The sequence below is a fragment of the Polypterus senegalus genome, chromosome 1, assembly GCF_016835505.1.
Source record: "Polypterus senegalus isolate Bchr_013 chromosome 1, ASM1683550v1, whole genome shotgun sequence".
Classification (NCBI taxonomy): domain Eukaryota; kingdom Metazoa; phylum Chordata; class Cladistia; order Polypteriformes; family Polypteridae; genus Polypterus; species Polypterus senegalus.
In genome coordinates this window covers 34006963-34023211 of record NC_053154.1, presented here as the reverse complement: position 1 = coordinate 34023211, position 16249 = coordinate 34006963, and the positions used below count along the sequence as shown (strand labels likewise).

The following is a 16249-nucleotide window of genomic DNA, read 5'->3' as shown; positions in this document are numbered from 1 at the left end:
ATTTTCAATGGCTCCCCACTTATTTATTTATTTATTTTTGTTATGAAAAGTCATCTACTGTTTATCTACCCAAGAAGATATTTTTTATTACCTTTTAATTTTTTACTGTATTTTAATTGTATATAGGTAAAATTGTTTTTAATGGTATATAGGTTTTATAGGATTATTTGTGTAAATAAAAAGTTATCAAAATATTGTCTTTGAAAATGATTGCAAGCAATGAACTGTACCGTACTTTTATTTTTTCAGTTACAGCTAGCCTAAGATAAATAATTTTAATGATTTTAATTTCTGCCATAAATATTAATATTGTTTTTAAATTATTATACTAAATATATTTCAAAGCGAAACACCCATAATTTGAACATTTTTTTAGTTTATGGATGGCCTATATAATACTTTAATAACCTTTTAATTTTTATTTTAACTATTATTTTGTATTGAATTACAGAATATTTTTTTTTAAACCCTTCTCATGCATTAGACACCCAACATGTTTAAGCAATATGGAACAAAGTCACTCTTGTGGTCCCTCTGGGATTAGGAACCCTGAAACTTAAGCTTCATAGGAGATCGGCCCCTGAATTTGAGGTGTATAAAATTAAAGAATTTAAAATGAACAGACTGAGTTACAACATTGTGAGGACAAAATTAAATTCTTAGACCTTTGGTGGCTGATTCCATTTGTTGTTGTTCCATTTTTTGTTATAAAATTTTGGGGCATGTCCTCTTATAACTCTTTACAAAGTAGTTAGAAGTGAAACGACAACACTGCCTTGTGTTCATCCCTGGTTCACTTGTTGTGTTTTTTTATTTTACAGAGTCGAATGGTATCTGGTGAGACCTGTGAAGATTTACACTCAGAGTTAAAAAATATAAGTATTGAAAGCTCTCCAGGTACTGGTATCTCTCCTGACAAAACCTAAAAGCAAAGTTTTAATTTAATTTTCATGCCTAAATAAAAGTGCTTGCTTTTCTTTAAAGCCAAACCACTGGATGAACATAAACCTCAGGTACCAGTCTCTACAGGACCACCACCACAGCAGGTGATACTTTCTTTTTTTGAACATTTCAATATTAGACCTTTATTATGTATATTTTCGGTCTAATGGTTCTCAGCTCTATTTATAATTCTCTCAAGTACCATTGTGATGTAATATGTTAACGTTAAATCTGGTGTAGCTAAACGCACTCAGAGATGTCACAATGTAAAGAATCAATTTTTGTTTTGAGTAACAGAATGCCTAGAGGGGGCTGGGCGGTCTCATGGCCTGGAACCCCTGCAGATTTTTTTTTTCTCCAGCCGTCTGGAGTTTTTTTTTTGCTTTTTCTGTCCTCCCTGGCCGTCGGATCTTACTTTTATTCTATGTTAATTAGTGTTCCCTTTTTTTAATTATTTATTTTGTCTTTTTTCTCTTTCTTCATCATGTAAAGCACTTTGAGCTACATTGTTTGTATGAAAATGTGCTATAGAAATAAATGTTGTTGTAGTGTTATTCATAGTTTGTGCTGTGTTGTATGTGCTATACAATCTTTTAAATAATAGACAATGTAGATACAGTGGTGTGAAAAACTATTTGCCCCCTTCCTGATTTCTTATTCTTTTGCATGTTTGTCACACAAAATGTTTCTGATCATCAAACACATTTAACCATTAGTCAAATATAACACAAGTAAACACAAAATGCAGTTTTTAAATGATGGTTTTTATTATTTAGGGAGAAAAAAAATCCAAACCTACATGGCCCAGCAATAACTGCAATCAAGCGTTTGCGATAACTTGCATTGAGTCTTTTTCAGCGCTCTGGAGGAATTTTGGCCCACTCATCTTTGCAGAATTGTTGTAATTCAGCTTTATTTGAGGGTTTTCTAGCATGAACCACCTTTTTAAGGTCATGCCATAGCATCTCAATTGGATTCAGGTCAGGACTTTGACTAGGCCACTCCAAAGTCTTCATTTTGTTTTTCTTCAGCCATTCAGAGGTGGATTTGCTGGTGTGTTTTGGGTCATTGTCCTGTTGCAGCACCCAAGATCGCTTCAGCTTGAGTTGATGAACAGATGGCCGGACATTCTCCTTCAGGATTCTTTGGTAGACAGTAGAATTCATGGTTCCATCTATCACAGCAAGCCTTCCAGGTCCTGAAGCAGCAAAACAACCCCAGAACATCACACTACCACCACCATATTTTACTGTTGGTATGATGTTCTTTTTCTGAAATGCTGTGTTCCTTTTACGCCAGATGTAACGGGACATTTGCCTTCCAAAAGTTCAACTTTTGTCTCATCAGTCCACAAGGTATTTTCCCAAAAGTCTTGGCAATCATTGAGATGTTTCTTAGCAAAATTGAGATGAGCCCTAATGTTCTTTTTGCTTAACAGTGGTTTGCGTCTTGGAAATCTGCCATGCAGGCCGTTTTTGCCCAGTCTCTTTCTTATGGTGGAGTCGTGAACACTGACCTTAATTGAGGCAAGTGAGGCCTGCAGTTCTTTAGACGTTGTCCTGGGGTCTTTTGTGACCTCTCGGATGAGTCGTCTCTGCGCTCTTGGGGTAATTTTGGTCGGCCGGCCACTCCTGGGAAGGTTCACCACTGTCCCATGTTTTTGCCATTTGTGGATAATGGCTCTCACTGTGGTTCGCTGGAGTCCCAAAGCTTTAGAAATGGCTTTATAACCTTTACCAGACTGATAGATCTCAATTACTTCTGTTCTCATTTGTTCCTGAATTTCTTTGGATCTTGGCATGATGTCTAGCTTTTGAGGTGCTTTTGGTCTACTTCTCTGTGTCAGGCAGCTCCTATTTAAGTGATTTCTTGATTGAAACAGGTGTGGCAGTAATCAGGCCTGGGGTGGCTATGGAAATTGAACTCAGGTGTGATACACCACAGTGGGGTTATTTTTTAACAAGGGGGCAATTACTTTTTCACACAGGGCCATGTAGGTTTGGATTTTTTTTCTCCCTAAATAATAAAAACCATCATTTAAAAACTGCATTTTGTGTTTACTTGTGTTATATTTGACTAATGACTAAATGTGTTTGGTGATCAGAAACATTTTGTGTGACAAACATGCAAAAGAATAAGAAATCAGGAAGGGGGCAAATAGTTTTTCACACCACTGTATACAGGTAACTGAAATGTGGTGTCCCAAGCTGTTTTATTAATAGTCTTTTCTCGGTTGTGACTATGTTGCTTCAATCAAGTCTTTTCATGCTTTTGCACTTGCTACAGAAATGTTATTGTTTAATTATTTTTTTTTTTTAATAGGAAATATCGGAACATCTTAAGCCTCCAGTTATGGACACAGGTAAGAAATATGTTTCTTTAGTTTGACTGTTGAAGTGTTAAACATAGGAGCTTGTAAGTTAAGAAGTAGTTAACAGTCCTGGAAGTAAATCACCCGAAAAACATGTCTAAATTTATATATTTTTATTTAACCACCTGATACTTTGCAGTCCAGTTCTAATTCTATTGAATCATTTTATTTTTCATGCACTCTTTGCATCTTTTTCCTTGTAGCTGCATGTCTCATTTTCCTAATTTGTCCTTCAGCTTCATTTGGTATATGGATGATTGTTTAAACTTTTGTCCATAATTCATTTTTGTAGTGCGCTAGAAATGGCTGTGCCTCCTCCCCCTTTACTTAATAATGGTAGGTCCAGATTTTTGTGGGGATATCTGCACCACTTATGTGTTCCTAGGGGAAGAGGGTCCTTTGCATCTCTTTTTTCCAGCTTTCTTGCTGGGCCCAAAACATCATGGAAACTGGGGCGGGCTTTAAGGCAGATTTCCAGTATCCACCTTTCTACACTGCCAGACCTATTCTGAACGTTAGCATGTCTTAACATCAAAACCTTGCTTATATCCGTCCATTTAGAGCGGCGTCTAGTGTTCGCTGGCATCAGTAGCCCTGTTTATACTGTCATTATAAGTGTTGTAAAGAATGAGACGATAAGCTTCGGAAATTTCACAGATGTTCTGATGATTTTATTTTTGTCCTAGAACTTCAACATTTAATGAGCAAAACTCCAGTGTCCACATCCAGTAACTTATTTGTTCCTCAACAGGTAATGTAACTTGATGTTTTTTCGGGAGTTTTTTCTTGTTGTCTTAGTTGGACAGGTTGGGCATATATCAAAAAACAGGTCCTTTTAATTGCTATTTTTGATGTGAGACGGTGGCAATTTGTGGGTATTTTGAAACTGCCACTTTTTCCTTTCAAAACATCTTTCTTGGCAGCATAATCTCATTGCTGCAGACTGGCATACTGCCATTTTTTACTACAGCTCGGGCTAATTTAATTTCAAATACTCCACATACAGAGGAACAGCTACTAGTGTTACTTTTCAGTGGGGAGAGGGTGACACATTTTTAATTAATCATACTTTTCAGGTTGCTCTGGTGGATGTGTCACTTTTGCTGCCTTTTCAGGATTTGTTGATTTTAATCATTAATTGTAGTTGTATTCCACGCTTTTTGATAACAAACTTCCAATAAGTTTATTAATAGTTTCCAAAATGTGCGGCTGCTGTTCTTGTTTTCACCATGTTGTTAAATGGAGATTTCAATTTCCTGAACGCTTTAGCAGTTAAGAAAACTAAGAGAGCCCAGTCTGCTTAGATTTGATTTGTGACACATACTGTACATATTAAATGGCATGCACAAAATTCTTGCTATGTTATACACTTCATACAGTTTTTAATATCCATTAACACTCCTGTAAAGTGTAGTTTTTTGCCAAGTGGCCCTAAGTTGTGCATTGTTTTTTTTTTTTTTGTTTTTTTCAGCATAAAGAACAGCACACATAAATTTTTGGGCAAGTAAATAAATATGTAATATCAGGCAAAGTATCAAATCAACCTTTCAAAATCGCAGGCAAGGGGTAATGGCTCACTAAACCCCCAGTTTCTTGTCCCCCACAAACCTTTCCACTGGCTGTCAGTTTCTCCAATTAGTGTTTACATTGCCACTTGTCTGCTGTCAAGTAAGTTATCTACAGTTATTGCCTTTATTTGCTATATCAGATTTTCAGTAGGTTAAAAGTTTATGTACACCAAGATAAATTTTTAAACAACCTGGAAGATTACAGAAACTGATGCCTTGACTTTACCATTGATTGGCAAATTGCCTCAATGGAATTAATTTGTAGTGCACCTGTGGCTATGCTTAAGGGTCTATCTTTAGAGGGAGTGCCTTGTTGGCATTCAGAAAATTCAGAAAAAAAAATAGTCTACCTCCTCAAGTCCACTTCTACTTTTGGAGAAAGGTCCAAATAACTGAAGGCACCAAAAGCTTCTTTATAAAAAACTATAAACAAATGTAAATATTTAGGGACCACACAGATACTTCATTGTTCAGGAAGGAGGCACAAACTAATTCCTGAAGATACATGCATTTTGTTGCAAAAGGTTCAACTGAACCCCAGAACAACATCGAAGCAACTAGCGAAGAACTTGGAGACACCAGCTACCAAAGTATCTACATCCACCATTAAAAGAGTCCTCCTTCACCATGGCCTGAAAAGCTGTTACTGAAAAAAGAAGCCCTTTCTCCAGGAAGAACATAAAAAAGCTATAATGAAGTTTGTAGGTGGTCACCAAGACAAAGACCTGGCATTTAAAGAGAGTGTTCTGTAGTCAGATGAATAAAAAATACAACTGTTTGGCCATAATGATCACTGCATTGTATGGCAGAAGAAGGGTGAGGCTTTTATGCCAAAGAGCACTCTACCAAGTGTGAAGCATGGCTGTGACAACATCATATTGTCGGGGAGTTTTGCTGGTGACGGAACTAGGACACATCATGAGGAAGGAGGATTATCTAGAAATTCTGAAGCAACATCTCGACATCAGCCAGAAAGTTAAATCTTGGTCAAAATTTGTCTTCCAGCCGTACAATGATACTTGGCATGCTTCCAAAGTAGTAATACAAAAGGTTAAAGATTATAAGGCGAAGGTATAAGTTCGATATGATAATAACTGGCAGAGTTTGTTTCTTTGCACAACATTCTTCACAAACACTTGTAACACACTCCCAATTCTAATATTTTAGTCATTTCTAATGTTTATTTTACAATCAGGCTTGGCCTTTTTTTGTCCATGGTGTGTTGATTAGAAAAATAAATGAAATTTGTGTTTTGCTGTTCTATGGAATGATTTGTATGCTTGGATACACCTGACGTTTACAGCATGAGTCTTGAAGTACATACATGCTGATATATAAAACCAGACGATTATAGGGAGATACAGCAAGAAAAAAACAGGCAGGTACCAATATAGAAAAAGTACAGTTAAAATCGAAATTCCATTAAATTGACATCAATTAAAGGTAACATTTGTTAAATTGTTGTTTATATCTTCTTGTTCTAAAAAAGATAACATTTAAGAATGAAGATTTTTCTTCTTGAACACTTTTGGGTGTATCTTATGGATGTTAGCCTCCTGACCACAAAAATCTCCTTTACATTTTCTTATCATGTACCGTTTTATTACATTCATCTATTTTTGTGATTTTTCTTCTCTTATTGTAAGTAGACATATACAGTCCAACTACAGCTGGTACATCTGTGGTGGTCTAAAAGTACTGGCACTGCTACTAGGAGTGAAGCTCAGGTAGACCAAGTCCTGTGAATGGGACAGCCATGCTGAAGTTTCATTACATTAAACAGAACTGGCCACTCCGTAATCAGAAAGGTGTGACACATAAACCACTTGTTGACCCAACAAAGACTTTTTTTTACCTCCTCTTCATATAAAATGTATGCTGATGAAACGTTTTGTGCAAGTAGTGAACAAGGAAGGTAAGGAAGTGGTTGAGACAGATGTTTTCATGAATAACTGATGCCAAGACTAAAGAAGGCATGTTTGTTTGTCCACAAACCAAACACGTCATTAATGAGAGCGCTTTGAAGATCTGTTTGTGGGACTAGAGGAAGACGATTGGAAGACATTCAGGGGTATTTTTGAGAATGTTCTTGGCAATTACAGACCACCAAACTATGTCCATCTGGTTGACAACATGCTTCAAACATTCAAAACCATGAACATGTTGCTGAAGATTTATTTTCCTACGTCACATTTAGACTTCTTCCCCTGCTAAACTTGTTAAAGTCAATGGCACACATGGTGAAAGTTTCACTAGAACATTGTAACAACAGTGGTATCCAGATAAGTGCAGTCTAACAGTGCTGCTATTGTTGGACACTGAACCCATCAGTTGCTGATCATATATGAAAATCCTCTTTAGCTCAACTGAAGTGATGCAATGTGTCGGCTTCATTAAGTGATTAAACACACTAAAGTCAATAAAAGTTAATTTTCTTTTCCTATGTTATAGAATCAATCTGAAATTACAGTATATTTGTGTTTAACTAGATGTGTGTCATAATCATACAATAACATTTCCAGAAAGAAAAACCTTTGGGGTGGGGGGGAAATGTGTTGTCCAGCATAATTGATGCTAAATATTTAAAAAACAAATGTAAAACCATGCAGAGAGATGTTTGTATATTTAGGATATAAATGTTAACTTTAGGGTATGGTTGCTTGTTAAATTTGTTTTGCCTAATCATCACACAACGGTAGCAAAGCAGAGCTGAGTATTCGGTCATTTGTGGTTGTGGTTTTGTCTGGCAGGTATTTTGAAGTTAAAGCTACACATTAGTGGCACATTTGACAGAGTTGGTCAGCACTGCTGCAGTTCCGTCTATAAAACGTCTTTTTAGCTTAAGAATAATTTCGCCTCCTTCTGTAATTTCACTTTCTCTTCCCATGTTGCAGGCAAGCCCAGGTCCTACACATATTGGAATTGCCCCTCCAGAGTACAGAAGAGTAAACGTGCAATATCCAGGTGAGTAACAATACTTATCTGAAAATCAATACAGGTATTGCTAGTAATATTAATATTTAATAGCAGTGGTAGTTTATATTGTCACATATAGATAGATAGATACTTTATTAATCCCAATGAAGAGCATAATAAAATTCTTAATTCCAATATGAACAATTACCACTCTCTGAGACCAATAATGCATTAAAAATACTTTTAACTGTGTGAATAAAGGAAAATGGAGGACGATAAAGGATTAGGGACCAGCCAGGTGCCACATTTAATTCGAAGAACTGAAATGGAAACAAAAATTAAGGTTCAAAGAAATAGACGTCTTACATTCTGTGTGCTTTCCATATGGAGAAACAGTTTTCTCTTATCATGGAGTTCCTTTGGCTATGCAAATGTGATCTAAATGGACACCAATTTCTGGTGATTTTGCTCTTTAAATGGCTCCAACGGTGGAAGAGCCAAGATATCCAGGGCTGTACTGTGATTGAAAATGATTGACGCATTTAAGTTGAACAAGCTGATAAATTGGTTTTTAGAGGAGTCAGAGTTGTTCAGTACACCTTTTCATGAGATTTGGGTGGGGTGTGGGGTTGCACATTAAGGTGGGGATCTGGCAGACGCCTCATAACAAGGACAAAAAGAAACGAGAAGATAGCAGAGAGACTACTAGGCACTTTAAGTACCGATTTGAGTTGAAAAGGGTAGGACAAAAGACATGGAATGTTTGAAGCCCCGCAGTCATGTTAGATGTCACCAACTGTTGAAACTCGCAGTACAGTCGACCCTTGATATACGACCGGCCTGACATGTGAACAACTTGATTTACGACCAAAATTTTTGTTTTCATTTACGACCAACATCTGGCTTAAGGCTCAAAGCTGATGCAGAACTGTGTGCCACTGAACTATTTTGTTTTAATTCAAAAGTAATTTTTAAACTGGTTTGTTGCTTTTTCTATTATTTCCACAAATAAACAACTTGCCAAGAGTCACTTACGGAGCTTTCTGGTTTATAGTCTTGTCTTCTCTGTTACCATAATCCATGTTTCTGCTCGTGCAGCAGCGGTCAAGTGTATTGGCAATGGGGACTGTAGATGATAAAATCAGAAATAACGCAAAAGAAGCAGGCAGCTTTGACTCATGACAGCTAAGTGTAACCTGTTCAAGTCGGCCAACGTCTGTAAATGACAATGGAAGAAATGTTTGAGGGGTCCTGTAGCTGGGGAGATGATCCTTTTGAGATGTGATTCAGAAATGTAAACAAAAGGATGAGGCATCAAAAATAAAGGGAAGAAAGTCCACAGGAACAGCATGACTGTGCTTAACAGCTGGCACTTGCAAATGAAAAAAAATCCTCTTTTACAAGCATTAAAGCTGTTGCATTGTTGAACAATTTCAAGTTGAAACACTGCATATTCTGTAAAGTCGTTTAAAAGGCTGAGACCAAAGCAAAACTGAAATGGTGTAACAGTGCCAAATTAGGGTGGCATGTAGCTTTGGAGTTACCACACACACTAACGTTGGCCAGAGAGAAGAGCCAACAGCCAGCTTGCTCTGTCAGCTTGGACAGAGACAAAAGTTTAGGCAGATGGTCTGACGCCCGCTGGTGTCAATGGATCAGTGCGTTGTTCTCAAAGCCTTGTTGACTTTCACGTTTGCTCTGTCAATTTGAAATCTGCTTCAGTTGATGTGGGGTTCTGCTAAGTTCTTCAGGAATGTCAATGGACAGAATAGGGCATCTGTTGGAGAACAGGCAGACTGCGGGTGGAGGGGCCGGTATTTTCATCACAGCAAATCTGCTGGTTGGAATTTAATGTTGCCATTTCTTCACTCTTTCAAAAATAAAGGAGTCCAATTATTCTTGTGATGGTCAGTTATAGTCAAATCCCACCTCCCCTGCATTGATTTTTAAGTGGAGTAAGCTTGCCATCAAGAAGGGGCGGAAGCCAGTTTAGTCGTCTGAGGTGAACTTGCGAAGGGTGGGTTCCTCCACACTCTGCCCAGATGGTGACATTTTGTATGAGTTAAAGTTTAGGTCAGACCTCTTCTTACAGATTTTCTTCAAATAATTAAATATGTGAGGCGATGACACTGTGTAACTGACAGTGTTTTGTGCCCATCATTTGCCCAATTTAAAATCATATATAGTGAATCCAGAAAGTATTCACAGGGCATCACTTTTTCCACATTTTGTTATGTTACAGCCTTATTCCAAAATGGATTAAATTCATTTTTTTTCCTCAGAATTCTACACACAACACCCCATAATGACAACGTGAAAAAAGTTTACTTGAGGGTGTGTCAAGCTTGTGGCATCATATTCAAAAAGACTTGAGGCTGTAATTGCTGCCAAAGGTGCATCGACAAAGTATTGAGCAAAGGCTGTGAATACTTATGTACATGTGATTTCTCTATTTTTTTATTTTTAATAAATTTGCAAAAACCTCAAGTAAACTTTTATCAAGTTGTCATTATGGGGTGTTGTGTGTAGAATTCTGAGGAAAAAAATGAATTTAATCCATTTTGGAATAAGGCTGTAACATAACAAAATGTGGAAAAAGTGATGCGCTGTGAATACTTTCCGGATGCACTGTATACTAGGGGGCTTTGTCCCCTACTCGTTTTGTTCGACCACCACCCATTCCCATGGACCCGCTTCATGCTCGCCACTTCACGTCTCTGCCGCTCGCATTGTGAATGGGGGCTGAACACGTGCTAAGGAGATGCGGACGGATCAACTGCTGCTGCAGTGCTGCGTGTTCTGTATGTCACGCTGCTCGTCGATTAATTAAAAGCCTGTACAGCAGCTGTCCTTTTGTCTCACTACCTTGTCTTGTGGGACGTTAGTGTCTCCGAGAAATTGTTTGTAAGTAGGGTGACACGTGCAAGTCTTGCAGAACTTCAAAGTGTCTCTCTGAAATGATCATTCATAATATACATCCAGCCCCACCTGACGGTCACTACGCATGGTTCACATCACAGAAGTGTTACCCATGAATTGGAACAGATTGGCCAGCATGGTTTTAATTTTATTTGGTCTCTGAAAAATCATTTCTTTAAATAGTTTATCACTGCAGCAGAAATGCAGGTAGGTTTCAAAATTGTTTCTCAAAGGGTGGGGTCCCAATTTCTAATATTGTGCTAGACCAGAACGATCTCAACCACAACACAAAACACCAACCCAGTGCAGGACTAGCTCAACATGGTGGAGGATCAGTTAGGCAGGGCATATTGTAGCAGACTCCAGGGCAGAGAACAGCCACCGCAGAGGTTCACGTAATACGGCAAAGAAGTCAAAATGCAAGTCTTTGAATGTCCCCACCACTGCCACCTTACACAACATTGGTGTTGTCCCCCACTGCCCCGACTCCCTCCTATTTACGTATGTTTGTATGTATTCAGTTTGGAGTAATTTGCCTTTTTCTGCTTTTTCATTAGGTATCAGCATTCATGCTTCTTACATCAATGGACTTCAAATTGGAAACAACAGCCAAATGATAATCACAAAATCACCAGGAAGAAAAACTATCAAGAAGTGAAGTTCAAGTCCTGCTTTGAAGACTCTTCCTTGCTTCAGTTGGAATGCCAGTACCTCAGCAATCGCCATTCCCGTTTACCAGAGGGGCTAAGTGGGGTGTGTGTTTGTGTTTATCTGTGTCCTGTGGACTTCTGTCTTCACCTCAGTGTTAGCTGTCCATCATGTGGCCTGAATGGTGCCAGCCTGATCCAAAGCCCTGTTCACTCATTCAGTCTTTTACTGAAGCATTTCTAGTAGAGACACTTCATTGAGTTTCAGGGGGTACAATGGCTGACAGATACGGATGTGATTTATCCTGGTGCCAGTACCAGCAAGTCATGTGCCAAGGATAAACCAGTGGGAAAGCTGACAAAGAACACCAGGGTGACATCTCGCCTGCATGTCTCAAAGATGTGCTGGCTGCACAGAGACAAATGAGTAGCGTTTCTGTGAATTTGGGAGGACATTCATGGACCCCCTGAAGCACAGGGCTGGATTTTGCCAGATCAATGTGGTTCACATCTCCAAGGTTTACTTTTTGTTTTGTCAGGCACGTTAAGGTCATCTGTTGTGGACTAATCTGATCTTGGTGGGTTTATACAAGTTTCAAAGACCCCTCTCCATGTCTCCGTTCTGCCTCATTAACTACTTCAAACAGTTGGAGATTTTTAAAAATGAAAGTCTTTATAAAAAAACTTTCACCTTTGTTAGAAGAACATTAGAAACCATTAAGCCTGTTTGTTTAGCTCATAGCCCAGCTGTTCTGATATCTTATCCTGATTCTTCTTCAAGCTTGTCAAAGTTTCTTCTTCAGCTCCGTGCCTAGTTTGTTTCCTGTTCCCACAACTTTCTATGTGTAAAGAAGTGTTTCCTGGCTTCAACCGTCCATGCACTTCCTCTTCGTTTCCACGGATATCCTCCAGTGTGGGACTCGCTGTTCGGTTGAAATTCTGCTGAATCTTCTTCCTCTGTGCCTGTGAGGAGTTTGCAGACCTGCAGCTGAGTTCTCTGACATGGCAGGGTCTGAAACGAGGCATCTGCAAGTCTGAGTGCTCTACCACGAGTGAGTCAAGGAAAATGTGGGCAAAGGGGGTGCCAACGGACCATAGTTTTGCTTTTCGTACCATTTTATTTTGCGATTTTACGCTTTGTAGTTTGGTATTCATAAATAATCCAAGTCTATTGAGGTTTTTTTTTTTTTTGGGTACAGTGAATGAAGCAGAGGCTGCCATGGCTGCCTCAGAGCATTCTGGGTTTGAATTCTGTGCCTGGTGTCTGGCCCCACATCAATGCCCATTTCCTACATTGTGCCCTGTACTGTCAACAGTGGCTCCAGACCCCCAGCCCAATGAACCTGAATTGATTTAAGCAGGATCCAGGATTATGTTACAATTTAACAGAGGGTCTCAAATTCCGGGGAAAGCTTTTAAACGTCTTTGGTCAGCATTGTGTCTCAAATGAAATGAGTCACTCAGGGGTCCTTTATGGAGTCATTTCTGGAGGAAGATCTGATGAGGGTTTGCACATTCAGGGGAGTGATAATTACTGCTGCCATCATGCTTGACAGTTGTGTTGCTGGATCTTTGCTGATGCTGCCTCTTGTAACTGCTGTTGTGGAAACGGTGTCAGAAATATGTTAAAAAATGAAAACAAAAGTATTTTTTTTACGGAATTCTTGTGTTTTTTTTTTCTTCTCCAATGTGTTTGTGCACACCGGACCACCTCGCCCAGCGTGATCTGTAATGGGATGGACTGAATCCGCCTGACCAGATCAGGGGCAGCTGCAATAAATATAGTGGTGTTTTATTTAATTAAAAATACATCAATTTACACATTTCAACAATTATACAGCAATTCACACTAAAGTACAGCTTTCTTTTAAAACTGCTTGTAAAAATGAAGATCATCACAGTTTTACAAAAGTGTAAGAACATGTCAGGTTTTCATCGAAGTCTGCTATTCATTTTGAATAATGTCGTCCCAGCACAAAATACAAACCCTACAGTTGCAACGTGCCGATTTACACTGAAAACGTGCGCCCGCCCTGCCTGTGAATCGAAATTTCAGAAAACAGGAGAAATGTAAAGCCGGTGACTTTCTATTCACACATCTTCATCTCGAGGAGGACCTTGAAGTTCTTCCCTTTATCAGCTGTCATCGGTGACAAGGAGCTGACATTTGTCACTGAAGGCCACTGGCACTTGTGGATGTGCCACTAATGACAGCTAAAGGACGGCTGACCTTGTGTGTTGTAATCGGCACTGGAGTTATCAGGTGACTTTGCAGCTTCTTTTGCTAAAACGCCTGCATTGTGGCACAAAGACACGACGAACGTCTTGCTTTCTCAAATGAGATTCAGCCGTTTCTACTACTTGTGGATGCCTGGAAGTTCAGGATCATTTCCGACAGCTTGTTAATGTCATTGAGAGTGGGGTTGCAGTTCAGTACAATGTCCAGCATGTCCTCCTGGTCTTGGAAAATCTCCAGCAACTGTGACTTCAAGGCCCCGGTCTGCTGGGGGGTCCGGTGTTCTTCCCCCTTTTCCCTTTTGAAGACCTGCTGCTTTTTGTGGTGCTGACCGAATCCTTGAGGGCCAAGTCCAGATGGCGGATGGCGGCTTTGAGGCTGATAAACTTCAGTGTGTGATCTCCGTTGACTCGGCTGGTGTGGAGATGGCCGTCCAGCAAATGAGTGACTGCTGATAATTGCTTTCCTAAAATAAAAGAGAAAAGGACATGAAAAAGGGAATAGAAAGACTAGGGCACCATCGATGTGTAAATGCAAGTTCTGGGCCGTATTTATCAGAAGGGGCTGCACTAAAAGTCGCTCTAGGATAAGACGGGTATTTACGACGCATCTTCGTCTCGGCCCCAGCTAACAGCAGTAATTAATGTCCGAGAATGAATGACGATGTGATTTTCTGTCAAATTGACACGTTTTGTAGTTTTCTGATACGAATGCTGAAGCTCCACCACAAAGATGATGATAATGAAGATCAAATAAAAAGAGAAAAATGTGATAAGGTAGGCTACTGCACTTATCTGCAATTTAACTGTTGTCAACATCATGAATAACACCGAGATGGAAAGAGCGCACGAGTGCAACGTCTGATAAATGGGCCTGTTTGTTTAGAGTTAGTGACTCACATACAGCATGTGTGCCCATCCACACGTGGGGGCGATGATCTTTACCTGCGTGCCGATTTGCATGAATGCAGCTTGCTGTAACGCAAACTAATGTGGAATGCTGGGTAAATGTATACATCTTCGTTATTTCCACCCACGTTGTAAGGGTGTTTATAAAGTTTCGAGAAATGTTTGTGACATACTCAAATCACTGATATCGCAAAGCCACATTTTACATGTTATGTTCCACTGCCATGTTGGCTGACAGCACTTGGCTTCTCCATGTAGATGGCGCGATCTCATGAAATACAATAATGTGATAATGTTATGACTATCACTCCATCACTGTCAAACTGATATCCTTTTACGAGTTCATGGTGGTCCAACATTTCCAACACATTTAGCCTTTTCTGGGACACCAACACCATCATCTGGCAGCTCCTACCACGCTCTCCTAAATCGTGCCGAGGTCAGGAGTCGTTCCCTAAAATAGAATGTTTTTACTTTTACTTCTATCACTCTTCCTAAGAGTGTACCCAAATGGCATCTGGTTAGGACACTTCTCCTACTCTTAATACGGTTGATAAATATGGGCCCTTAAAGCAAGTCCGCCGGTAGCATCTGGGCACATCTCTGAAAGTCAATACAATGTCATGGCATGTAGGACCGGACGACCAAAGGCCTGAACTAGAAAAACACAAAGCTCTGCATTCAGATCTACACTGACCACCTGAGTGACCTCAAGGGTGTCAAGTCTGGACAGAACTCTGCTCTTTGGGTGCGTGGAGGACAGAATCTTCTCCCAAGAACATGCAGTTTGGGGCCTACAGATACTCCTGCTGGCCCCAGAGAGGTGGCGTATGAGTGTGATGGCTTTACTCTGAATCCACTAGTCGGAGTTTGTGTCGAGCAGGTCCAAGTGACAGCATGCAACTGAGAGAGGTGATCCGCCCGAATGAAATTCTTGTGTCACAAATACAAAGATTAAATGAACGGACATACTGACGTGTGTCATGTTAAACTGCTGTCACACTGAATGAATTCTAGTCCGAGGGGGATATCAGATTGACGACTGCAGTTGCTGATGTTGTCGCCAGTGCATGGCAGTTTACACGAATCATAGGATACATCACGTTAGATGACTGCACTGACTTTCCAGCACAGTTTCATATTTCCAAAGTATCGTAAGCTCACCCCTTTTTTTTGACAGCCTGGTAAAGAAGATGTCCATGTGAAGGCTTTACTGGTATTGTGACTTCAGCTGTAATCCCTGCCCTTTGTTCATTTTTTACCCCCAATCAGTTGTACAGCAGTACATAAAACACAAGTTATGACGTCCAAAACACCCACCTTCCTTATTCCTCGTTGCCTCATTATATGCATCACACTTTTGGGTGAGCTCTCATTGGTTGTCAGCTCTCATATGCAGACAAACCCACCAACACGACTAAAGACAAAACCAAAACCTGGCTGGACGGAGTCACTGGGTATGTCGGACTACATGACTGAGTATGACAGAGCGCGCCATCACTGCCGTGACTCACAAGCAAGTTAAATCTACAACCGAAAATTACAGGAAAAGTTGGATCAAGTAACACGACTTTAAGGAGCAGAAAAGGTGACCAGCGAGTGACCAGTGGAGTGGACACCACAGCAAATGACACCAAATTAAGTTACTGAGATACTGTATCTCATTGTACACTTGTTTGAAAATTCAGAAACTCCCATTTAAAAAAAAAAAAAAACTTGCAAAAACATTCTGTGCACATTCA

The 16249-nt window shown here is 39.6% G+C and overlaps 2 protein-coding genes across 4 annotated transcripts in view; one reads left to right on the top strand and one right to left on the bottom strand.

Moving 5' to 3' along the window:
- Positions 1–13024, top strand: part of ripk3 (receptor-interacting serine-threonine kinase 3) — a 49292-nt gene extending 36268 nt beyond the window's left edge. For all 3 annotated transcript variants that reach the window (XM_039745846.1, XM_039745837.1, XM_039745854.1), the window contains exons 9-14: positions 822–897; positions 985–1046; positions 3265–3304; positions 4000–4064; positions 7776–7845; positions 11274–13024. In XM_039745846.1, the coding sequence (XP_039601780.1) occupies positions 822–897; positions 985–1046; positions 3265–3304; positions 4000–4064; positions 7776–7845; positions 11274–11374 (414 nt within the window). In that variant the 3' untranslated portion in view covers positions 11375–13024. The remainder of the gene's footprint in view (positions 1–821; positions 898–984; positions 1047–3264; positions 3305–3999; positions 4065–7775; positions 7846–11273) is intronic.
- Positions 13025–13134: 110 nt separating this feature from the next.
- khnyn (KH and NYN domain containing) overlaps positions 13135–16249 on the bottom strand; it is a 94009-nt gene continuing 90894 nt past the window's right edge. Inside the window, exon 8 of the mRNA XM_039745825.1 lies at positions 13135–14065. Coding sequence (XP_039601759.1) covers positions 13708–14065 — 358 coding nt within the window. The 3' untranslated portion in view covers positions 13135–13707. The remainder of the gene's footprint in view (positions 14066–16249) is intronic.